The sequence below is a fragment of the Triticum urartu genome, chromosome 4A, assembly GCF_056163025.1.
Source record: "Triticum urartu cultivar PI428250 chromosome 4A, HENAU_Tu73, whole genome shotgun sequence".
NCBI lineage: Eukaryota > Viridiplantae > Streptophyta > Magnoliopsida > Poales > Poaceae > Triticum > Triticum urartu.
Window position 1 is genome coordinate 228,494,116 of NC_141876.1, and position 23,892 is coordinate 228,518,007.

The 23,892-nt window shown below is 47.7% G+C and overlaps 1 protein-coding gene across 1 annotated transcript; it reads right to left on the bottom strand.

Moving 5' to 3' along the window:
- Positions 1-1,674: 1,674 nt before the first annotated feature.
- LOC125551659 (vacuolar protein sorting-associated protein 26A) lies at positions 1,675-9,455 on the bottom strand. Its single transcript, XM_048714934.2, has 11 exons — positions 9,247-9,455; positions 9,039-9,113; positions 8,859-8,933; positions 8,695-8,767; positions 8,210-8,254; positions 7,689-7,800; positions 5,534-5,600; positions 5,223-5,267; positions 2,728-2,783; positions 2,449-2,624; positions 1,675-2,149 (listed from the first exon to the last, which is right to left on the bottom strand). The coding sequence occupies exons 1-11, from the start codon at positions 9,247-9,249 to the stop codon at positions 1,962-1,964; spliced, it is 915 nt and encodes a 304-aa protein (XP_048570891.1). The 5' UTR covers positions 9,250-9,455; the 3' UTR covers positions 1,675-1,961.
- Positions 9,456-23,892: the final 14,437 nt, after the last annotated feature.

Consider the following 23,892-nt stretch of genomic DNA (forward strand, 5'->3'; position numbering starts at 1 on the left):
ACATAAACTAAGCTGAGATCAAGAAAGATTGAATTCGTATGATAAAATCAGACCACATAAAAGCAAATACAAGAATGATCAATTGCATCATCTAAAAATAGCTGCTTGCCAAAGGGTGAATAAATCAAATTGATTTCTATATCACTAAAATTAGATCCCAATCCAGACACTAACAGTGTGAGCCGCAGCTTTCGACACCAACATTGTTAGCCACAGCTCTCTTTTTGTAGCTGAGCCATCCGCTGCTTATGCAAGTGTTGTGCGCTCTGTTTGCTTGTTAGTCGGAGCTAACATTGAACAGTATAATCAACATGTCTAGCTCAGAGTCCTCTTCCTCTCATTCCATGTTATACATACTTTTATCCTGAAGTTTGCATCCACTTCGCTATGTTTATTCAGATCAAGTTGGTGGTGTAGAAAAACCAGGATCATAAGTATACGTCCAAATTCAGATGACAACAGATCCTAAAAGGAGGGAATTAGCTAGGCAAGGGAAAAAGCCCCGAAAGGCAATCTTCATTAATTCTAAAATGGCAGACCATGATGGATGTCGGCGGGCTGCCTGAACGAACCTGAACATCGTTCATTGCAAAAACATGCCAGCGATCCAAACAAAGAACACGCAATAAGCACAGGGACAACACCCAAGCAGAGCACACGCGGAGAGGAGAAGGGATCCATACCACGAAAAAACAAAGCGAGGCAGCTGGTTGGGGGGGCAGAGGTCGAGCCAGAGGTCCGCCGACGCGTCGATCCAGAGGTTCGTCAGTCCGCCGGAGCGTCGGGAAACAGGTGGGGGCGGCACAGGTCAAGGCGGAGGTCATTCGGCGCGTCAAGGCGGAGGTTCGCTGTCGCGTAGAGACGGCGGTCAGCCAGTTCGCCGGCGCATCGGGATAGAGGTGGTCGGGCAGAGGTTAAACAATTACAGTATAATAATGCACAGCTATGCACCTACTTGCGCATCAACTGTAACTCAGAGCTCATCAATTGCATGACTTGCATCCGGACTGGGTACATTTACAGAGAGGGAGCGCCGGAGCGGGGAACATGAGAATGATGAAGGGGAGCACCTCGCTGCAGGAGGGAGCGACGGGAAAACCGCATAGGCAAGGGAACCCTATCTCGTCAGTGCCTTTGGGAGGAGGCCATCGGCGGAGTGGAGGATCAGCCGGCGGCGGGCGGCGGACGACGGACGGCGGCAGAGTGGAGCAGCGAGCGGAGGATCGGCGGCAATGGAGGCCCAGTTGTGCGGCGGCGACGGCGAAGGCCGAGTGGAGCGGGCGATGGTGGGCGAGTGGAGCGGGGGCGGAATGGAGGAGCGGGCCGCGGTCGTGGCGTTGTTTCATTTACAGGAGGAGCGGGCGGAGGTTGTGGTGCGGCGTGCGGAGCAGTTTTTTGTACGAAGGGGCAGCAGGGGCTTAATTCCGTGGCTTGTAGGGTTAAACATTAAAGGATTAAGAGCCATTAGATCTTGTAAATGGATGGATCTGATTGTTTGGATCTGCCCATTTCTTTCTTTTATAATGGTAGTAGATAATGGCATGATGGGTAACTAAAACATAAAACGTGTTTGGTGTTTTGAAGCAATGTAGACCATCAGATTGCAGGTTTGGATGGATAGGATGATTTGGTTCTCCGCCCTCTCTTCCTTTTATAGGGGTAGTAGATAGTAGATGAAGCAAATATCAAATACAATTGGTTATCTCAAGATGCTTCACAAGCGTCTAAGGAAAAAAATGTCTCACAAGAGGGCCGAAATGAAAATGGCCAAAAGTCAGCAATCCAGCATTTCAGTGATTGTATCTAACCAGATTGCTATGAAAAAGGCGTAACAAGTGACAGCGCCACGGTACATTGGAACTGCACTGCATGCTCTCCTGGAGAGTTATATACAGCATAACAGGATGCCAAATTGCTAATTCTTGCAACACCATTCAGGCCAGGTTCCCAGCGGTTGAAGTCTATGAAGGCTGTGGAGTTTCGTCAAGGCGGAACATGTTTATCTCTTGCTGCTTGAAGTATCTCCGGTCTTCCTCGTCCACAAGGACCAGGTTGAGGTAGTACTTGACACTGAACTTGTTGTTTATGTTGCGGTAAGTCGGGGTTAGCTCGTATGGAGTCAAGAATAGCCTTACAGGAATAGACTCTCCTGTAAAAATGGTTGTTCAGTGAACTCAGCACACAGTGTGGACAACGTATTACCTCCGTCCCAAAAAGCTTGTCTTAGATTTATCTAGATAAGGATGTATCAAACACCAAACATGTCTAGATACATCCGTATCTTGACAAATCTAAGACAAGCTTTTTTGGACAGAGGGAGTATTTGACAATTATGAGTTCATGATACCTCAATGGCCATTACTTGAGGTATATATGTACGTTCAACGATTTGGAGCTAACCTAGAAAGTAACGCTAGAAAGGTACAGTAGAATAAATGTGTAATATACCTCTGACTGGGGCACCATCCATCAGCTCAAATTTAGCAAGTGTCTCAGTCTCAACATATGTGTTAGGACCTGATCCTGTTGATTCCCGGCGGCGAATCTCAAGCTCCATGTTTTTTATCTTTATTCTGACTAGAAGAAAATAGATCTTTCCTACAATGACATCCTTGAGATGGTACCTGAATAAGGCAATGATCCACCAGAAGATGGTCAATACTCCGACTGTGCTAAATTGGGTGACAAAAAGAACATACTGCCAGACTGGAACTGTACTGATCTTACTTGCTTTTGCTGTACTCAAACTCAATATGCAGGCAATCTTCAATTCCAACTTCCATCTGAAAGCAGTGATCAGTTTTAGTAATCACAGTACAAGGTCGAGCACATTAACTCTAGGCTCCAGCACTCTGAACACCACAATTTACACTGGAAGCCAAGGATATCGAGAAGTGGCTAGTTCATTGCCATCTGAAAGAATATAGGAGGAAACGACGCATGCAAACTACAATTAGATGTTGCATTTGACGAAAGTAGATTCGACAAAGTACTCCAGCAATCAGCTTGTTAGAGTATCACCATGAAAATTTGAAAACACAAGTAAGCTTTTACTCCCTCCGTTCCGAATTACTTGTCGCAGGTATGGATGTATCTAGATGTATTTTAGTTCTAGATACATCCATTTCTGCGACGAGTAATTTGGAACGGAGGTAGTAGATAAAAAAAATATCAACAGGAGGAACATGAACATCTGAGTCCGAGTGGACAGTCCTCACTGTTGCACGCTAGTAGAACCATTAATTACCCCTTATTTCGTACGAACTGCTGCCTGCTAACACTTTGTTTTCAAGAAGATCAAAGTCATTGCTAACTTGCCCAGTGATCACTGTGACTTCAAGAATGATGTTGAACTGGTGCTACCATCATTTCCAGTATTTGACCAGGTAAGATCGTATGTTACATCCCTTCCATTTTTTACGCTATTATTATTATTACAAGTTTTATTTCACAACTTGACTAAACGGCACACCGAGATAATTAACAAGGAACACATGATAATGTTAACGGGTAGAGTAAATGGCACTGGCAGTCTAAAAACTTGTGTTACGGGAGCACTTTAGTCACGGTACTTGCAAACTGGAAAAACCCATCATAGAACTTGTGTTGCCGGTGAAGTTTGGTCACACGGGGCATCTGAACCGGCCAGCTGTCCGGTTTTCTCTCTTTCGCGGTCATGCGCGGCGCACGTGATGTCGGTCGAGCACAAAATTGTCATGCGGCGCTCACGTGAGTCCGTGGCTGGCCTCATATTTTTTACACAAAGGCCCTTGGTTTCATACGTAATTTTGTATTTGACCTCTTAAGTGCCATAGCTCATGTTTTTGCACCTGTTTTTTTTCCACAAAGGCCCCTGCTGCTGTATCTTGATGGCCCGCAGAAGATACCCAGCCGGAGAGTTCTTAGAATTTTGACCCGGACAGGTATGCATGGCCTGCCCTATTTTTCTTGCACGTCCTTTTCTTGTTTTACTTGCCATGTCATTCATATTAATTGCTCGGCCCTGCTACTTTTCATGTATCGGATTTTTAAATATGCGATGAACAATTTTAGACACAGTGTGGACATTTTTCTAAATAAGTGATGAACATTTTTCGAATATGTGGTGAATAACAACAACAACAAAGCCTTTAGTCCCAAACAAGTTGGGGTAGGCTATATGTGGTGAATATATTTTTAAATATGTGATGAACATATTTCAAATACACGATGACCATTTTTCAAATATGTGATGAACATTTTTTTATATACCTGATTAATATTTTTCCAATACATGATAAACATTTTTTGAGTATGCGAAGAACATTTTAGAAATAGATGATGAACTTCTTCGCATATGTAATGAATATTTTCTCCAATGCACGGTGATTTTATAAAATACATATGATCATTCTTTTGATTATTTAAATACATGGTGAACATTTTCTAAATACATGATGGACATTTTTCATATATACGATGAACATTTTCTCTGAAGATATGACGGGCATGTTTTTGATACATGGTGATTTTGACACGATGAACTCTTTCTCAAATAGACTATCAAGGTTGTTTTCAATATGCGCTGAACAATTTTTACAATACATTCAAAATATTTGCACTCTTTTAATATATTTTTAAAATGAATGAAATATTAAAACTATAAATATTTTTAGAGAATATGTATGACTAGACGGAAAAACAAAACAAAATTCGTAAGAGAGAAAAAATCACGCGTGCATGTGCTCTATGCATGCAGCGCCTATGTGCTGGCCTATGAGTCACGGCACTTAAGAGGTCAATGCAAAATTATTCGCAAAAAAATACAAAATTACCTACAAAACCAGGGGCCTTTGTGCAAAAAAAAGATGCCGGCCAGGGACTCACGTGAGCTTAGCGTGACACTTTTCGCGCCCAACCGACGTCACATGCACCGCGCGTGATCGCAAAAGAGGGAAAACCGGGCGGCTGACCGGTTCAGATGGCCTCTGTGACCAAACTGCACCCGCAACGCAAGTTCTATGACGGGTTTTTCCGGTTTGGAAGTACCATGACTGAAGTGCAGCCGCGGTCAAGTTCTCAGACCGCCAGTGTCATTTACTCTAACGGGTAAGTAGGGCATGACCAAGCCATAAGCCCATAATTGACCTATTCCAAGCATATCACTTAGTCCAACAAACAACCGAAACACTTTAAATTATAAACTTCAGAATAAGTTAACACATCCAGTTACTAGGACTAACCTTGATGCTGTTATTGATTGAAGGAAGAGGAGAATAGTTCCTTACCTGAAAACAAAAACATTAAAGAACATCGAACACTAGGTAATCCACGTAAAACATCAAATACTAAAACCTGAGATGCATTTCCATGTAACCACTAAAGAACAACTCAAAATAGCGTGGAACACATGAAAGTATATATATCAGGGGACATTCTTATACTCAACTTTCCATAAGATAACCAGAATTAGTCTATTGGCGGTCCAAGTTGGACCAAACAAAGTTACGGTGACAGACACATGGAAGATCCATGAGATGAAGTTTAGACTTACACAGAAATCCCGAGATTCCACAATATTACCAACATAGTTTCTACCAATAGTCACTTTCAGGATGTACCTGCAAGCATAACAAGTACACACCATGTTATGGTCCTGCTAGAAGGAGGGCGCAAGAGGGCCGGCCGGGGGCCTTTTTGCCCACGGCCGGGCAAGAGGGAAGGGATTTCCTTCTTAATTCTTGCTTGATTAGATTGATACATCTCCTCTCTTAATATAGAGAGGTTTACTTGACTCCCAAGCAAGGCTTACTTGACCCCTAAGCAAGCGACCCTAATCTCTAATTAACCCTAAGACTAACGGGCTATACCGCCAGCCCAGGCCATTAGGCCCATTACGTACTCTAACACTACACCCCATTTGGACATGCAGCTTGTCCTCGAGCTGCAGCCTAACCAACTTATAACCATGCCTTGACGCAACACAAACCTAACACCTAAAAACAAGCCGTTTACATCTCGGCTTGTTTTATTACTCTCAACCTGAAATGGACTGGGACGATTTATTTTGGACCCCTTAACAAAAAGTGGACACCATCCGCACGTCGGACAGCCACCTGGATCCCATGGACACCATCTGGACAAAAGGAGTGCATGTGTATGGCCACCTGGAAGTGGTCACAAGAGCGACCAGCAGAGGCGCCTTCGCGGCGGCCGGCGGCGGAATGCAGTGGTGCTACGCGGTGTACTCCTGTCGGTGACACCCTGCCTTCTCCCCGCCGGACGGCTGTTGGTCTGCACCGCACAGGGAAGAGGGGAGGGCTTGCGATGGAGAATGACGAGGAGGGGTGCCCCCCCCCCCAACCGCCGATGTCGCAGACTTTGAGGTCGCTGCCCGCGGAAAAAACAACATGCCCGTCGCCCGTGGGGGAAACCGCATGCCCAAGATCACGACGCAGCGGACGAGATCGAGGTCCTTTGCGCAGCGAAGGGCAATTTGGAGGAGCAGCAGTTGCATACCACGCATCTCCCGCACACGCCGACGTGCTAGGAGGCCGCGCGCAGCAACCTGCAGCCTCACCGCCGCCGAGACGTGGCGGGTAGTGATCCAAACCGGAAGCGGTGACGGCGACAGCGGGAACTTGATCTGCTGGATGGGGACGCCCTAGGGAAGCGGTGATGGCGACGGCGGGAACTTGATCTGGTGGATCGGGACTCCCGCCGGCGCGGTTGATGCGGGGCCGGAGCTGACCTGCGGTGGCTGCTGCAGCGGAGCGCCGGGCGAGGCGGGGGCCGCCAGGAGCGGCGGCTGCCACTGTAGCCAGGGCGGGGCGGTGGTGGCGGTGGATGGCAGCTGCAGCGGCCCGGCGAGCGCGGCGGGGACGCCCTGGGGCAGCGGCAGCGGCTGCTGTGGCGGAGCGCAGGGCACGGTGGATGGCAGCTGCAGCGGCTGCTGCAGCGGCCCGCCGAGCGCGGCGGAGGCCGCATGGTGCAGCGGCTGCCACGGCAGCCACGGCGGCGCGGTGGCGGCGATGGGCGGCGCAGCCGGGTGCGGCCCGTAGGACCCGACCAAGAACAGGCGGATCTCCTGGACCGCCTGGGTTAGGTCCCGCAGCGCCCCGAACACCTCCTCCGGGGTGAGGACGGCGGGAGCGGGCGCGACGGAGGATCCCGGCAGCGAAAGAGACGGGTTGGGCGACGGTGAAGACATGATCGAACCGAAGCTAGCTGATACCAAATTTTTATGGTCCTGCTAGAAGGAGGGCGGCGCAAGAGGGTCGGCCGGGGGCCTTTTTGCCCACGGCCGGGCAAGAGGGAAGGGATTTCCTTCTTAATTCTTGCTTGATTAGATTGATACATCTCCTCTCTTAATATAGAGAGGTTTACTTGACTCCCAAGCAAGGCTTACTTGACCCCTAAGCAAGCGACCTTTATCTCTAATTAACCCTAAGACTAACGGGCTATACCGCCAGCCCAGGCCATTAGGCCCATTACGTACTGTAACACACCAAGTCTTCAGAGATGGTGTTAATTTAGTTTTTGATGCTGAACAGTGTGCACACTATTCTTTGTTATGAGATGTGCAAAGCACAATGCAAGTATTTTACTCCCTCCATCCCATAATAATATAAGATGTTACTACAATCAATATGTGAGTGTTGTAATAAAATCTTATATTATGGGACGGAGGGAGTAGATTTCTTTCTTACCTCAGTCTGACATTTGTTCCATTGTATGACTCATATGGCATTTCAACAGTAGAGAACTCAAATGGATATGTCTTTCTTTCATATATTTCACCAGGAACATCTAACTCACGCACTGCATGTACAGAAAAAGGCACTTCAGGTGATGAAATGGACTTATAAAAAACAACAAGGTAGGTAACTTAGATCGATCGAGCAGCGGTAAGCTACACATCATCTGAGGGCCAAACAAATATACACTGTTCACTTAATTATACTTCTTTACTTTAATGAGCAGAGTACACATAACAAGCAAGATGAGAACAACAAATTTTGTTCATAAGGCACAGTATCAGAGAGATTTTGAAGATTATTTTTGGGATTAGTAAACAATGTGTTTCTAAAGGATAGCAAGATTCAAAGCGTGCTAGCAAAAGAAAAGGAACAGACAGCAATAATTGTGAACAGCACAGAGGATATCTTGGCAGGAAGGTTATTGTCCTACTGTAAAATAGTGTTGAAAATTACTTCAAGAGAGAACCTACCCAGTGAAGTGAAGTCATAGAAGTTGCCTCTGTCGAAATACAACTCTGTAATAAAAATGAACACAAACAATAATGTTAATACCTAGCAAGACCTGAAGTGTTGAAAAGTACTCCCTCCGTTTCGAATTACTTGTCACAGGTATGGATGTATCTAGATGTATTTTAGTTCTAGATACATCCATTTCTGCGACGAGTAATTTGGAACGGAGGGAGTAGTTTATGAGTGGACAGAGATAAACAAAAGTAAGATTGGTGCTCAGGAACAATATTTTTTGCAGTTTCCCAGCAATGAAATCCTACAATTTAGGTAATGAAATTTCAGAATAGCATTTACAAACAAATAGTGCAGTCAGCAATCCGGAAGAATAACTATGCTTAATTTCTAAGAACGTGATACAGCATCCTACAGATCAATTAGCACCAGCACCAGAGCACTTAACCTAATCACATCACGGAAGCATTTGAAGGAGCAGCATAGACTTTACCTATCTGTCCAAGCAGCTCAATCTTAACACCCATGTGCTCAATCCTTTTACCAGGAACAGGCGCTATTGATACCTGCAAACCATTTAATCACAAATCCATGCCAACAGTCGACCTCACACCCTAGAACAAACAAGCGGCAGGCAAGGAACACCACCGTCGGTACCTCTCCGGCTATGGTCTCCAGGCTCTGGAACGCCGGCACCATGGTTGTCTTTCCATTATCCTTCTTGACTGCAACCTGCGATTAAGAATCAAAAGGCTGAGAATGAGTCCAAGAACCCAACGACCTCTCCTGAACACGAAGAAGGTCACGAAGATGTCGCAGCCGAAGGGACCGCTGTACCTGCTTCCGGCTCCTCTCATCGGAAAAGGTCACGAAGATGTCGCAGGGCGGCTTGAAGGCGCCGATGATGTAATTCTGAGAAAAAAGACCGGAAATCAGAGTGGGATCTAGTGCGATCTCAGGTGGTAAAGACGCCCCAATTCGGAGGGGAACAAATAAGGAAAGTCCTAGCAAGGTGGTCAAGATCGGACGTGATCGCGTTGGTTACCATGGCTACGTCGGAACAAAAGAAAAGGTGGATGTGGAGGGCGACGCGGGGACGATAGCTGAGGAAGGTCGCCGACGCCGGAGGAGGGGATCACCGGTGTTGTTGGAGCTGGGCGTCAACTGCCGGGTCGGGGTTCAGGAGAGAGGAAGAGAGAGTTGGATGGGCTGCTCTGCTGGCTTCTACTGTGCTGGGTATGGTACGAGCGATGCGTACAAGACCGTCCACCGGGTGGACCTCACCAAATCGCAGCCGTCCATTGGATCAATCGGGACTGAAGACATCGACCCAAGGCAAGGCGGCCCAATGGAGACACGAGTGATGCGTTTGGTAGGCTACATAGAGCCCAGTCAGGCTCGGGCGGGATGAAAATGGACACACGAGTGTGCAAACAGGCCTGACTCGTATCGGGGCGAAACTTAAAACATCCTAGAGCCTGGCTCGCTGGAATGCTCGAAAAAACTGGGTGTTCACAATGCATGATATTCTGGAATAAAATGAGTTTACAAGAATGGTGGTGACACTGTGGGCAATTTGGCGTGTTCGAAGAAAAAAGTTATTCATGAAGAGATATATGAAAGCCCTTTCTCCACCAATTATTTTATCAATTTCTATCTGAAGGAACTAAAGCTTGTAGCAAAATCATGCCAACCATTGGTCAGAACGACCAAACACAAGCAGTCAGCTTGGTTGCCTCCACTTTCAGTATATGCGAAGGTAGATGTAGATGCTGAAGTAGATGGGGAGTGCAGGAAAGGAGCCGTGGCGGTGGTTTGCAGAGATCAAGAGGGAAGATTTCTAGAAGCATCTTCGATTACCCATCGGTTCATTTTGAACCCGACCATACTCGAGGCATTAGCGGTCCGGGAAGGACAGGCAGTGGCTGCGGACCTTTATTTGAACAATATTCAGATTGCCTCGGATTGCAAGATTGTGGTGGACGGCATCAAACAGAAATCTGCAGCGGAGTATGGTGCCATTGTGCATGAAATTTTAGAACTATCTAAGTATTTTTCTGCGTGTAATTTCGTTCACGAGAATAGGAGCTCGAACTTCGAGGCTCACAATCTCGCTAAGCACACTTTCACTCTTGGATTTGGCCGCCATGTGTGGTTGGGCCAACCGAGAGATCTCCATTTTCTTCCTGTAAACGTTCTAAGATATGAATAAAGCTTAGTGAGAATTGTCTAAAAAAACTGTTTTCATTGAGCCAAGCTGAGTCGGGCACAAAAGCAAGACACAATGTAGGGCATGATGCAGGGGTGTTCGGTCGGAGATGGCGGAAGGGGAAAATCGGCGGAGACGGGATGACGCGAAATATACCAGTTGTGGGAGTGAGTCTGATAGTAAAAATAGGGGGTACGTAGGAGGAGGCAAGGTCCTAACTACGGTGAGGTTGTGCACCCAAGGTTTATGAGTTCAGGCCCTTCTCGAAGGAAGTAATAGCCCTACGTCTCGGTGCCCGGAGGCTTGGTCGACTGGATATGCATGAAAGTTACAGGGGGTGCGAACCCTTGTGCCAGAGAAGGGGGTGGCTTATATAGGATGCGCCGGATCCCTCCAGCCCTCGGTTACACAGAGTTCAATGTACATTAAGACAGGACGTTACTGGTAACGCCAGCTATAAAGGACTATAAATGACCTTTAAGACTACGGAGTGAATGTTTGACCATTGCCATCCTGGGTGGCTTTAGATCTTCTGTATTCCGATTGACTCTTCGTACGATCGAATGACTCTATCTTTGTCGAGTGAAATTGGGATATCCGAGTGGTATATCTTGTCAAGTGGATTGCACTCGAAGGTGATTTCAGTCGGTATCTTCGGTTGTACTTTGAATGTCTTTGACTCTAGGGTAGTGTCCTTGGGTAGGGCGTCTAGGTCAGGCCCATGACCCTACTGTAAGGGAATATTTATCCCTAAGGTGTTTTGGTGATTGATGACAATGCGTTTGCAGACTAATCGTGTGTCTTGAGTTTCCCAGACGTTTCTTCGCTAGGCACAAGACGGTTTGGAGTCCCTCGAAGACTATTGAGGACGACGTTTTTCTACGTTTCTTTTTGGTGGATTTGAGTCGTAGGAAAGTCGTACTATTAAGAGGGGGTCCGCGTCGGAAAGGTTCGGGTGGAATCATCACGTACACGTTTCTTTCTAGTCCCCTCCTTTCCCCTGCACCTTGGAGCATCCTCCGTTTTTATCTCTTTACCTTGTTCTGGCTGCTGTGTTGGCTTGCGGTAGTACTGCTCCCTAGTGAGCGGTAGTACCGTAGGCACCAGCGGTAGTACCGTGCTATGGCGCGGTAGTACCGTGGGTGCCCACGGTAGTACCGCTCCTCTGGAGCCGTAGTACCGTGACCCCCAGGCCAAGTATCGCTCCCTCGCGGTAGTAGGGGCGGATGTAATTTTTTTACATCCGCACTACCGCGGTACTACCGCATCCCTTGCGCGGTAGTACCGTGCGCAGCCTAGCTTAGCTGCCAGGCGGTAGTACCGCTCCTCTGCGGTAGTACTGTGTCGGATTTTTGCTACGTCCGTTTTTCCAGCGGAAGTTGGCACGGTTGTTCTGTTATCCACGCTCTTCCTAGGGTTGGGGTTCCCTGCCTTGCGGTAGTACCGCAAGGGGGAGCGGTAGTACCGCGTCTGCGGAAGTACCGTCCTCAGCCCATGTGCTTAAGGTCTGCCCTAGCTACTATTGTTGCTGCGGTAGTACCGCGGCTCCTCACGGTAGTACCGCGTGGCCTCGCGGTAGTACCGCTGTTCTGGAGCGGTAGTACCGCTGGTCGCGGGCTGGTAGGTGGATAACGGTTGGTTTTTCTTCCTTAGCTATATAAGGGGTGTCTTCTTCCTCGTGTTGACTACCTCTTCCAACCCTAAGCTCCATTGTTGCTCTAAGCTCCATTTTCGCCCAATCTCACTCCCTGGCCAATCAAACTTGTTGATTTTCTCGGGAGTGGTTGAGAAGGCCCCGATCTACACTTCTACCAAGAGAAATTTGATTCCTCCCACTAATCCCTTGCGGATCTTGTTACTCTTGGGTGTTTGAGCACCCTAGACGGTTGAGGTCACTGCGGAGCCATAGTCCATTGAGGTGAAGCTTCGTGGTGTCGTTGGGAGCCTCTAATTGAGTTGTGGAGATTGCCCCAACCTTGTTTGTAAAGGTTCGGTAGCCGCCTCCAAGGGCACCAATAGTGGAATCACGGCATCTCGCATTGTGTGAGGGCGTGAGGAGAATACGGTGGCCCTAGTGGCTTCTTGGGGAGCATTGTGCCTCCACACCGCTCCAATGGAGACGTACTTCCCCTCAAAGGGAAGGAATTTCGGTAACACATCCTCGTCTCCACCGGCTCCACTCTTGGTTATCTCGTGCCTTTACTTGTGCAAGCTTATTTGTGATATATCTCTTGCTTGCTTGTGTTCCTATCTTTGTTGCATCATATAGGTTGCTCACCTAGTTGCATATCTAGACAACCTACTTTGATGCAAAGTTTAAATTGTTAAAGAAAAGCTAAAAATTGTTAGTTGCCTATTCACCCCCCCTTTAGTCAACCATATCGATCTTTTCAATTGGTATCAGAGCCTCATCTCTTTATTAAGGACTTTACCGTCCGAAGAGTATGGTTGATACCGTAGACGGTGTGGAGGAACACTCCGGTGTGAATCTGATCTCGTCTACGGGCGATGGGGGAACCTCGGTCTCTCGTGAGGAGTTCAATGTGGCCTTGGAGACATTGAAAACCTCCATGATGACCGAGGTTGAAAGGATGTTTACTAAATTCCTTGAAGGGCTTAAACTATCCACCGCACCGTTGAAAGTGGGCGATCCCACTGACAAGGTGACGGATGTTATCTCCGACAAGGGGGAAGCTAGTAGTGAAAAGGCTCCTTCTTCTAGTGGTAAAAATGGCACCGGCATCTTTGCTCATGTGGAACCACCACTTGTTTATGGTGGACCGGTTCCTTCCACTCATTTGAATCATGCCGGTCCTTCCCCTAAGATTGTGAAAAATGAGGACTTTGATTCTTGGGTTTACCGCTTTAAGCATCATTTAAATCATGTGAACACTAATCTTTGGAGAATCATTGAAGAAGGTTTCCATCCGCATGATCCAAGCAACTTCACTCCTCGAGAAGCCGCAGATAATCAATTCAATGAGAATGCTCTCTTCATCATTCAAGATGCAATTCCACCCGAAGATCTACCTCATCTTCGGCCCTTCGCCTTGGCCAAAGACGCATGGCTTTGTGTTGTCTCGCTCTACCAGGGAAGCGCAAGCATTCAACGCTCCAACTATGAAGTGGTGCAAGATGAAGCCGATGAGTTTGCAATGGAAGAAGATGAAGAACCTGGTGAGCTTTATCGGAGAGTAACCAAACTCGCGGTCTCACTCCGAGATCACGGTAGCAAGGACATGGATGACAATTGGATCAAGCGCAAATTCCTCAAGGCAATGACGCCTTACCACAAGGCCATGTCCTCTGTCATTCGTCAAAGGCCGGACTTCCACACTTTGACCTCAAATGAAGTGTTGGATGAGTTTGTGGCTATGAACATCTTGGACAAGACCGCCGACAATGCGGTGCTTCGCTCTCAAAGGGCAAAGAAGCCCAACCTTGCATTAAAGGCCAAGGTTTGCGGTGAAGAGGAATAAGAAGAGGAAGAAGAGGAAAGCAACCCCGAAGATACAAAGTATGCCTATCATGAACACATGGCACTTGCTTCAAGGCAATTTTGGAGTAATAAAAACTCAAGGCCAAACTTCAACAAGAACAACTCAAGTGGCACGAAGAGCAAGCAACGTGTAAGGACTTGCTACAATTGTGGCAATGTGAGTCACTTTGTTGTGGAGTGCCCGTATGAGAAGAGGGAAGACAATGGCGGCAAGCTCATTCGAAAGGACAAAGCCAAGTCTTTCCCCAACAAGAACAACTTCACCAAGAAAATCCCTCACAAGGCGTTGGTGGTTCAAGAAGAGTACCATGAGGATGGTGATGATGATGATGATGAAGATGGTGAGTCGGTGGCCATGGCATCCGTTGCCATTGCAAAAACTCCACGACTATCTCTCTTTGCCTCACCCAATGAGAACATCACCGCCAAGTGTCTCATGGCTAAAGCCACCAACAAGGTAACTCCCAACATCAAAACTACCATCATTAATAATCCTTCCTTGACGGATTGCATTGATGAATGTGGGGGATCTAATGTGGAGGAAAATGAGCTTGAGTCCTTTATGGGTAAACTCAAGGGTAAATCCAAGAAGCATTTTATTGCTCTCTTGGAACAACTCGGTGAAGCCAATGACATGATCGAGTATCATGAAGATACTATCTCCAAGATGGAGGGGCATAATCGTGACTATGCCGATGAGATCTTGGATCTTTCCAATGCTCTTGAGGAAGAGTGTGGTCTTCGTTTGGCTCTTGAGGAGTCACACAACGTTGATCATGCTAAGTTAAAGAAAGATTTTGATCATGCTCTCATTGTCTCTCGTGTGCTAAACTTTGAGAAGGCCGAACTTGAGGTTGGTCTTGCTAGAATCAAAGAGGAGTTTGATCTACTTGACAAGGCTCACAAGGACTTGAAGGGTGCTCATGCTAGCCTCAGAGAGTCTCATGATCAACTTCAAGTAAAGCTAACCAAGGAAAAAGCCACTTTTCCTCGTATGATGTTAATTGATAATGCAAATGCTACTAACCCGTGTTGTGAGCATGTGCATCTTGTTGAGGAGAACGCTAAGCTAAAGGTGCAACTTGAGAAAGGTCTTGCGTCTTGCATACAAGGCGAGAAGAACCTCAACGACCTCTTGACCAACCAAAAGGGAGTTGTGGCCAAGGAAGAGGTTGGGTATGTGCCCAAGTCCAAGAACAAGAAAAAGAATGACAAGGCCAAACGACCTCCTCCTCTCATGCAAACCTTTGTGAAGGAGAGTGAGGGTGCTACTAAGGAGAAGGAGAAAAACTCCATGAGGGGTATTGGTGCCAAGAAGGGAAACGCTCCCCTTCCCAACAAAGCCGGGGACTTTAACCCTTCTTACGTGCTGTGCCGCGCTAGTGATGGGCATGTTTATGCCAAATTTGTTGGTTCTCCTTATGAGTACATTGAATGGTCTATTTGGGTTCCTAAGACCCTTGTTACTAATATCAAAGGACCCATTACAAAATGGGTACCTAAAACCAAGCATTGATCTCTTGTAGGTGTTTGCTTCCGGTGGGGGGTCATGGTTGCTCGATAGTGGAGCTACTAATCATATGACCGGAAGCAAGGACTTGGTGGTGGACGTGCAAAATATTCCATCCATTCCCACCAATGTTGAGTGGGGTGATGCCTCGTCTTCTAAGGTATTGGGACTCGGTAAAGTTGTCATTTCTCATGATCTTACGATCGAGAAGGTCATGCTTGTTGAGTCCCTTGCATACAATTTACTTTCCGTTTGTCAACTAGCACTCATGGGATTTGCCACTTTCTTTTATATTGATTCTGTGGCCCTCTTGTGGAGCAAGACTCTTAAAGTAGCCTTTGTTGGGCATGTCGAGAACGGTCTCTATGTGATTAACTTTTCGAAGCGACCCACTAAGACCGCGACATGCCTAATGGCTAAAGTTGATGTGGGATGGCTTTGGCATCGCCGTTTAGCCCACGTCAATATGAGATCTTTGCAAAGTCTTCTCAAGGGGGACCATGTCCGTGGACTAACAAATGTTAGTTTTGCCAAAGATCGTGCTTGCAGTGCTTGCATCGAAGGAAAGCTACATGAGAAGGCTCACCCTCCCACGACTATCATCTATTTGAAGAGGCCCTTGGAGCTCCTTCATTTGGATCTCTTTGGACCTCCATCCTTTGATAGTCTTGGGGGTAGAAAGTATTGCTTGGTGATTGTACATGACTATTCAAGATACACTTGGGTATATTTCTTCAAGAGGAAGAGTGAGACGCAACAAACTGTCATCGACTTTGCAAATGAAGCTCAACGACGACATAATACAAAGATCTTGACAATAAGAAGCGACAACGGCTCTGAGTTCAAGAACTACACCTTGGATGAGTTTTTGAGTGATGAGGGAATCAAGCATCAATGTTATGCACCCTATACCCCTCAACAAAATGGTGTAGCGGAGAGGAAGAACCGGACGTTGATGGATGCGGCAAGGACCACGATGGCGGAGTTCAAGTCTCCCTACAACTTTTGGGCCGAAGCCATCAACACCACGTGCCATGCATCTAATCGGCTCTACCTCCGCAAAGGCTTGAACAAGACTCCATATGAGATACTCACCGGTAACAAGCCCAACCTCAAGTACTTCTGGGTGTTCGGGTGTAAGTGTTTCATTCTCAAGAAAGGTGTATGTTTGTCTAAATTTGAGGCTAGAGCTCATGAGGGCATATTTGTTGGTTATGCTACAAACTCTCATGCTTACCGTGTTCTCAATAAGTCCACGGGACTTATTGAGGAAATGTGTAACGTGGAGTTTGATGAGAATAACGGCTCCCAAGTGGAGCAAAAGTGGTACTTGTGATGTAGGTGATGAAATTCCTCCTCAAGCCATAAGAAGAATGGGTGTTGGTCTTATCCTACCCATTGAGGAACCCCTTGTGGCCGAAGGAGAAGGACAATGTTCTACTCAAGTGGAACCTTCACCAACCCAAGACCCACACGCTTCCGAAGAACAAAGTAAGGGCCCTCAACCTCATGAACAAGACCAAGGGCAAGATTAATCTCAAGATGGTGTTGTAACATCAAGTGATGCCCAAGGTCAAGTTCCATCCTCCGAGCAAGCTCAAGATCAAGAGCTTCCACGAGAACGAGAACAAGCTCAAGATGACGCTCAAGATGATCAAGTGACCACTCCTCGTCTCACCCTCGAGGAGGAATTGGAGCGTCGTGCCGCCAAGGTTGCTTCCAAGTTCTCCACCAAGGATCATATCATGACAAATGTGCTTGGAAGCTTAAGAAAGGGGGTAAGCACTCGTAGACAATTAGCAAACTATTGTGAACATCACGCGTTTGTCTCTTGTGTTGAGCCCCAAAAGGTCTATGAGGCGCTCGAAGATCCGGATTGGCTCAATGCCATGCACGAAGAACTCAACAACTTCAAGCGCAACAACGTGTGGAGATTGGTGCTAAGGCCGACGGTGAACCACAATGTCATTGGAACCAAGTGGATATTTAAGAACAAGCAAGATGCTCATGGGATTATCATTCGCAACAAGGCTCGCTTGGTAGCACAAGGCTACTCCCAAGTCGAGGGTATCGACTACGGTGAAACCTTTGCTCCCGTTGCTTGTCTTGAATCCATTCGCATGTTGATTGCATATGCTTCTCATCATAACTTTAAGTTACAACAAATGGATGTGAAGAGTGCTTTTCTTAATGGTCCTATTAATGAATTGGTTTATGTCAAGCAACCCCCGGGGTTCGAGGATCCCTACTTTCCCGATCATGTGTATCAACTCGATAAGGCACTCTACCACCTTACCGAGTTGTTACAAGACCGTGGTTTTGAAGTTGGGCTAATCGACCCCACTCTTTTTACTAAGAAGGTCAAAGGGGAGTTGTTTGTGTGCCAATTATATGTTGATGATATTATCTTTGGTTCCCCTAACAAAGCTTTCAATGAGGAATTTGCCGCTCTCATGACCTCAAAGTTCGAGATGTCTTCCATGGGAGAGTTGAAGTTCTTTCTAGGGTTCGAAGTGAAGCAAAGAAGAGATGGAACCTTCATCAACCAAGCCAAATACACTCAAGACATGTTCAAGAGATTCAAGCTAAGTGATGTCAAGCCGGCTTCCACTCCAATGCCCACCAAGTGCCAACTTGACATAGATCCCAATGGTAAAGCGGTGGATCAAAAGGTATATCGCTCCATGATTGGCTCCTTGCTTTACCTTTGTGCATCTAGATAGGATATCATGTTGAGTGTGGGAATTTGTGCACGGTTTCAAGCCGCATCTAAGTAAAGCCACTTTGTGGTGGTCAAGCGAATCTTTCGATATTTGGCTCATACCCCAAACTTTGGCTTATGGTACCCAAGAGGAGCAAACTTCAAGCTTGTACGGTATTCGGATTCCGATTGGGCGGGAGACAAAGTGGATAGGAAGTCCACTTCCGGAGGGTGCCAATTCCTTGGTTTCTCTTTGGTAAGTTGGTCTTCCAAAAAGCAAAGTTGTGTCTCTCTCTCATCCACCGAAGCGGAGTATGTTGCGGCCGGTAGTTGTTGTGCACAACTCTTATGGATGAGGCAAACTTTAAAGGATTACGGTGTCATTTGTGACAAAGTGCCTCTTTGGTGTGACAATGCAAGTGCCATCAAGATTTCTCTCAACCTAGTGCAACACTTCAAGACGAAGCATATTGAGATTTGGTATCACTTCATCCGGGATCACATTAGGCGAGGGGAGATCGAGCTCAACTATGTCAACACTCATGATAACCTTGTATATATTTTCACGAAGCCGTTGGATGAAGCAAGATTTCGCGAGTTAAGGCATGAGCTAGATATCATTGATTCGAGCAATATTGCTTGAACCCTTGCACACCCCACCATACTCAACTTGTTGTCTTGTTTAGATGTAGGCATGGACATAGGGGGAGTGTTGTTCTCTCAATGAACTCTCCCTCCCCCCATTATGCATAAATTGATCAAGTCTTTCACATTAGCCATGTTTGATGGTACTTGTGCTTCAAAGACGAGTTTTGGTCATGGGACCAAGGATAATTCTTCGTGGTGCCATACCAATTGACTCAAACATAGGTGGCTCCGGCCACCGCCCTCTCGTTGGAGAGGTTGTGTCTCGTGGTCGTCTCTTGTTGTCTTTTTGCCCCTTCTTCTCCTCGTGTTTGAGCTTGTTGGGTGGTGTGGTGTTCGTTTGAAGTTTCCGTGCGAAGACCACTCTTTCTTTTCTGTTGGAAATGTGCTTCTTCTTGAGCTCACGATACTACCGTGGCCTGCCACGGTACTACCATGCGTGGAGTGTACGGTACTACCGGCCCAGCGCGGTACTACCGCCTGGGGGAGCGGTACTACCGCTTTGGTGCGGTCCTTCCGCCCAAGCGGTACTACCGCGATGATACGCGGTACTACCGCGCTCTCGGAGGCGCGTGGGGATAGGATGGGAACGGGGGGTTCTAACTTCCCCATACCCATTCGTCAGTTTCCCCTACTTCATCTCTCTCTCTCTCTTGCTCAAGAACGGGGCCGGAGTCCCTCGCCGGATCTCCATCTCCGGCTGCTCTCTTTGGATTCCGATCGGTGGGTTCGTTCCCCACCACTTCCTCTTGCCATGGACCAAGGTTTTTCCCCAAATCCCTCTCTTTCTTGTTGGTTCTCTTGTCTCTAGGTTTTTGGGGAGATACTTGTGTTCTTGAGATTTTAGGCCAAATCCTTGCAAGAGAAGGTTGTAGGAGAGTAGTGCTGCGTAGACATTTTACTTGATATTTTGTCCCGTGGTAGATGTGATCAACCGTAGTTCCACCGTGGTTTCGCGCGTCTTCTCAGATTCAAAAGTGGGCTCGGATCTGACGCGGTGCGGTACTACCGTGCCTCTGATGCGGTACTACCGCTCGTCCGATACTACCGCTCGTTCGGTGCGGTACTACCGCACGTTCTGTGGCACTAGGATCTTACTACCGCTCCAAGCCACGGTACTACCGTATCCTCACACGGTACTACGGTGACAAGGAGCGGTACTAAAATTTTAGTACCGCATGACCAGGCGGCACTACCGTTGTTGTCCCTTCTTCCTTGTGGCATTTATCCCGTATGATTTCTACTTGTTTCCCTTGCTTTGTCGTGGTCTTTGCATTGATTCTTCTCGCTCTTTGTGTGTGCTTTCTCTTGTGTCTTAGGTGGTGGCTCTCGGCGTTCCAATCCCAGTCGTCACACTGGCTCCAAGCGACTGCGCAATCCTCAAGATGAAGCACCAGAGGGCTCCAGTGCCCCCAAGCGCAATGTCAAGACCACTGCCAGCAAGCAAAAGGAACCTGCTAAGGGCATGGACGAGATTCCCCTCAATGAGTATGTCGAACGCCGGAAGATCAACCCTTATGTGAATGCTCATGCTATCCTCAGAGGCACTGAGTTGTTTTGGACCAAGCAGCAGGATGTCATTTATCTGGATGTGATCAAGAACAAGCAAAATACCTTCGTGGATGTCAAGTGGATAGACATGAATCACATGAGGAAGGACAAGTTTCGGGAGTATTTTGGAGAAGCTCTGGATTTGGTGGAGCAGTTCGCTATTGAGCCTGTGATCTCCTTCCACCTGGACTATGACCCTGAGCTTATCTGTTAGTTCTTTGCCTCAGTTTACTTTCACCCCAAGGATGAGCGGAGGATGACCTGGATGACCAATGGCCGTCAGTTGTCTGCTACCTGGAAGGAGTTCATGGGTCTGCTCCACGTTCCTGATGACGGGCTTCACACACCCGTTGGTGTTCGCCCCCACGCCAATTCTGAGTCTGCTAACAAGAACTTGCTTCAGCCGTACTATGTTGAGAAGGTGCTTCCCAGTGGCAAGTCGACTTGGGTGCTGAACTCTTTTCTGGATATCATGCATCGCATCTTCCGCAACACTCTGTTCCCTCGCATTGGCGACAAGGACAAGGTTCATTCCTATCTGGTGGACATGATGCTCCTGTGCACGGAGGCACGTTCGTCTCAGACTCAGCCACATGATGTCTCATACATCATGTGGTGTGAGCTTCGGTTTGCGGTGTACACCCACAAGGTACCTATCTATGGACCATACCTGTTTCTCTTGATCTCCACGACTTGGGAGAAGATGTACCCTGGTGATGAGTTCCTTGCTCCAGATTGGATTCGGCATGAGTCCATTAGTCTCCGCGTCAAGCCCAACTGGGCCAACACTACTACTCGTGCTGAGGCGTCTGCTGCTAGGAGGGCTGTTGGTGAGGAGGAGGCTGGTGCAGAGGATGTTGCTGAGGACCGTGCTGCTAGGTCTTCCCCACCTTCCTCTGAGCCGTCGTGGGCCAAGAAGTTTAAGGACAAGATGAAGACTCTCTTCTGCATGCAGGCGAAGGGGCAGTACAGGACTCACGTGACATCCAAGAGAGTCGCCGCCGCGACAAGAAGGTCATGAGGCTCTTTGGAGAGGATGTCTCTGGCGGTTCTGAGGATGCCATCACACCAGAGGCTGCATGGATGGCGAAGCAAGGTTTCAAGTGGACTAGTTCTGAGGAGGACATCGAGGAGACCGTCCCTGCCGCCGAGTCTGACGAGGAGCATTGGGATGATTTCTCTGCCTGAGCCACCCCATGTGTGTAGGTGTCCTCTCTGCCTTTTTGGCGTTTCGATGCCAAAGGGGGAGAGAGTGTAGGGATTTGCGTGTTTGCGAGTCATGTGTCGTGTTTGGTGTGTTTGCTTTGTCGTTTGGACCTCGTTTGCCTTTGTTTGGTTTGTGCCTTTGAGACTTATCCTTCATATGGTGTAAGACATATGCACTCTATTCTATCTTAGTGAGCTTATGTTCGTGCTATCTTGTCTAGTGTTAGCCTTACTATTGCAAGATATGCCTTCTCTCTATAATATAGGGGGAGCTTTGATCCTAGTATGTGTGCCGTGCAGTCCAAAGCACCCATCTAGTTGGCACACATCTAGGGGGAGCCCGTCTATATTCTAGAGAGGAGGGGTTTGCGTTTGCTTAATATTATTTCCCTTGTGCAAATCCCGTATTGTCATCAATCCACCAAAAAGGGGGAGATTGTAAGGGCATATTTATCCCTAAGGTGTTTTGGTGATTGATGACAATGCATTTGCGGACTAATCGTGTGTCTTGAGTTTCCCAGACATTTCTTCGCTAGGCACAAGACAGTTTGGAGTCCCTCGAAGACTATTGAAGACGGCGTTTTTCTACGTTTCTTTTTGGTGGATTTGAGTCGTAGGAAAGCCGTACTATTAAGAGGGGGTCTGCGTCGGAAAGGTTCGGGTGGAATCATCACGCACACGTTTCTTTCTAGTCCCCTCCTTTCCCCTGCACCTTGGAGCATCCTCCGTTTTTATCTCTTTACCTTGTTCTGGCTGCTGTGTTGGCTTGCGGTAGTACTGCTCCCTAGTGAGCGGTAGTACCGTAGGCACCAGCGGTAGTACCGTGCTATGGCGCGGTAGTACCGTGACCCCCAGGACAAGTACCGCTCCCTCGCGGTAGTAGGGGCGGATGTATTTTTTTTACATCCGCGCTACCGCGGTAGTACCGCATCCCTTGCGCAGTAGTACCGTGCGCGGCCTAGCTCAGCTGCCAGGCGGTAGTACCACTCCTCTGCGGTAGTACCGCTCCTCTGCGGTAGTACTGTGTCGGATTTTTGCTACGTCCGCTTTTCCAGCGGAAGTTGGCACGGTTGTTCTGTTATCCACGCTCCTCCCACGCTTGGGGTTCCCTGCCTTGCGGTAGTACCACAAGGGGGAGCGGTAGTACCGCGTCTGCGGAAGTACCGTCCTCAGCCCATGTGCTTAAGGTCTGCCCTAGCTACTGTTGTTGCTGCGGTAGTACCGCGGCTCCTCACGGTAGTACCGTGTGGCCTCGCGGTAGTACCGCTGTTCAGGAGCGGTAGTACCGCTGGTCGCGGGCTGGTAGGTGGATAACGGTTGGTTTTTCTTCCTTAGCTATATAAGGGGCGTCTTCTTCCTCGTGTTGACTACCTCTTCCAACCCTAAGATCCATTGTTGCACTAAGCTCCATTTTCGCCCGATCTCACTCCCTAGCCAATCAAACTTGTTGATTTGCTCGGGAGTGGTTGAGAAGGCCCCGATCTACACTTCCACCAAGAGAAATTTGATTCCTCCCACTAATCCCTTGCGGATCTTGTTACTCTTGGGTGTTTGAGCACCCTAGACAGTTGAGGTCACCGCGGAGCCATAGTCCATTGAGGTGAAGCTTCATGGTGTCATTGGGAGACTCCAATTGAGTTGTGGAGATTTCCCCAACCTTGTTTGTAAAGGTTCGGTCGCCGCCTCCAAGGGCACCAATAGTGGAATCACGACATCTCGCATTGTGTGAGGGCGTGAGGAGAATACGGTGGCCCTAGTGGCTTCTTGGGGAGCATTGTGCCTCCACACCGCTCCAACGGAGACGTACTTCCCCTCAAAGGGAAGGAACTTCGGTAACACATCCTCGTCTCCACCGGCTCCACTCTTGGTTATCTCGTGCCTTTACTTGTGCAAGCTTATTTGTGATATATATCTTGCTTGCTTGTGTTCCTATCTTTGTTGCATCATATAGGTTGCTCACCTAGTTGCATATCTAGACAACCTACTTTGATGCAAAGTTTAAATTGTTAAAGAAAAGCTAAAAATTGTTAGTTGCCTATTCACCCCCCTCTAGTCAACCATATCGATCCGTTCACCTACCCTAGCTACATGTCATCGTCATTAGCCCCCAAATGGATTGAGGTCCGAGTGAAAAAAGGGTTGAAGTTGGTTCCGACTCGATTCCATTCCTCGGAGGCATTCTAACGGAGCCTGGTAATCACGCTGAAGCTTCAACCTTGTCTCAGTCGCCTTGATCAGTTTAGTGGTCATCGAGTGAATTATGCTGATAATCTTCGAGTGTTGTTCTGATGCGAAATCTTTGGCGCGATTGGTTTCTCTGTGGTTCCCGGATCTCATGGAATTCGAAATTCTGGAGAAGGACGCGGGACG

Bases quoted from the DNA above. Each gene is read 5' to 3' on its own strand.
- LOC125551659 (XM_048714934.2), bottom strand. The intron at 8,934-9,038 runs GTACAGCGGTCC...TCTTAATCGCAG, and splicing joins ATGAGAGGAGCCGGAAGCAG to GTTGCAGTCAAGAAGGATAA. The intron at 2,784-5,222 runs GTTAGTCCTAGT...CACTGCTTTCAG, and splicing joins CAATCAATAACAGCATCAAG to ATGGAAGTTGGAATTGAAGA.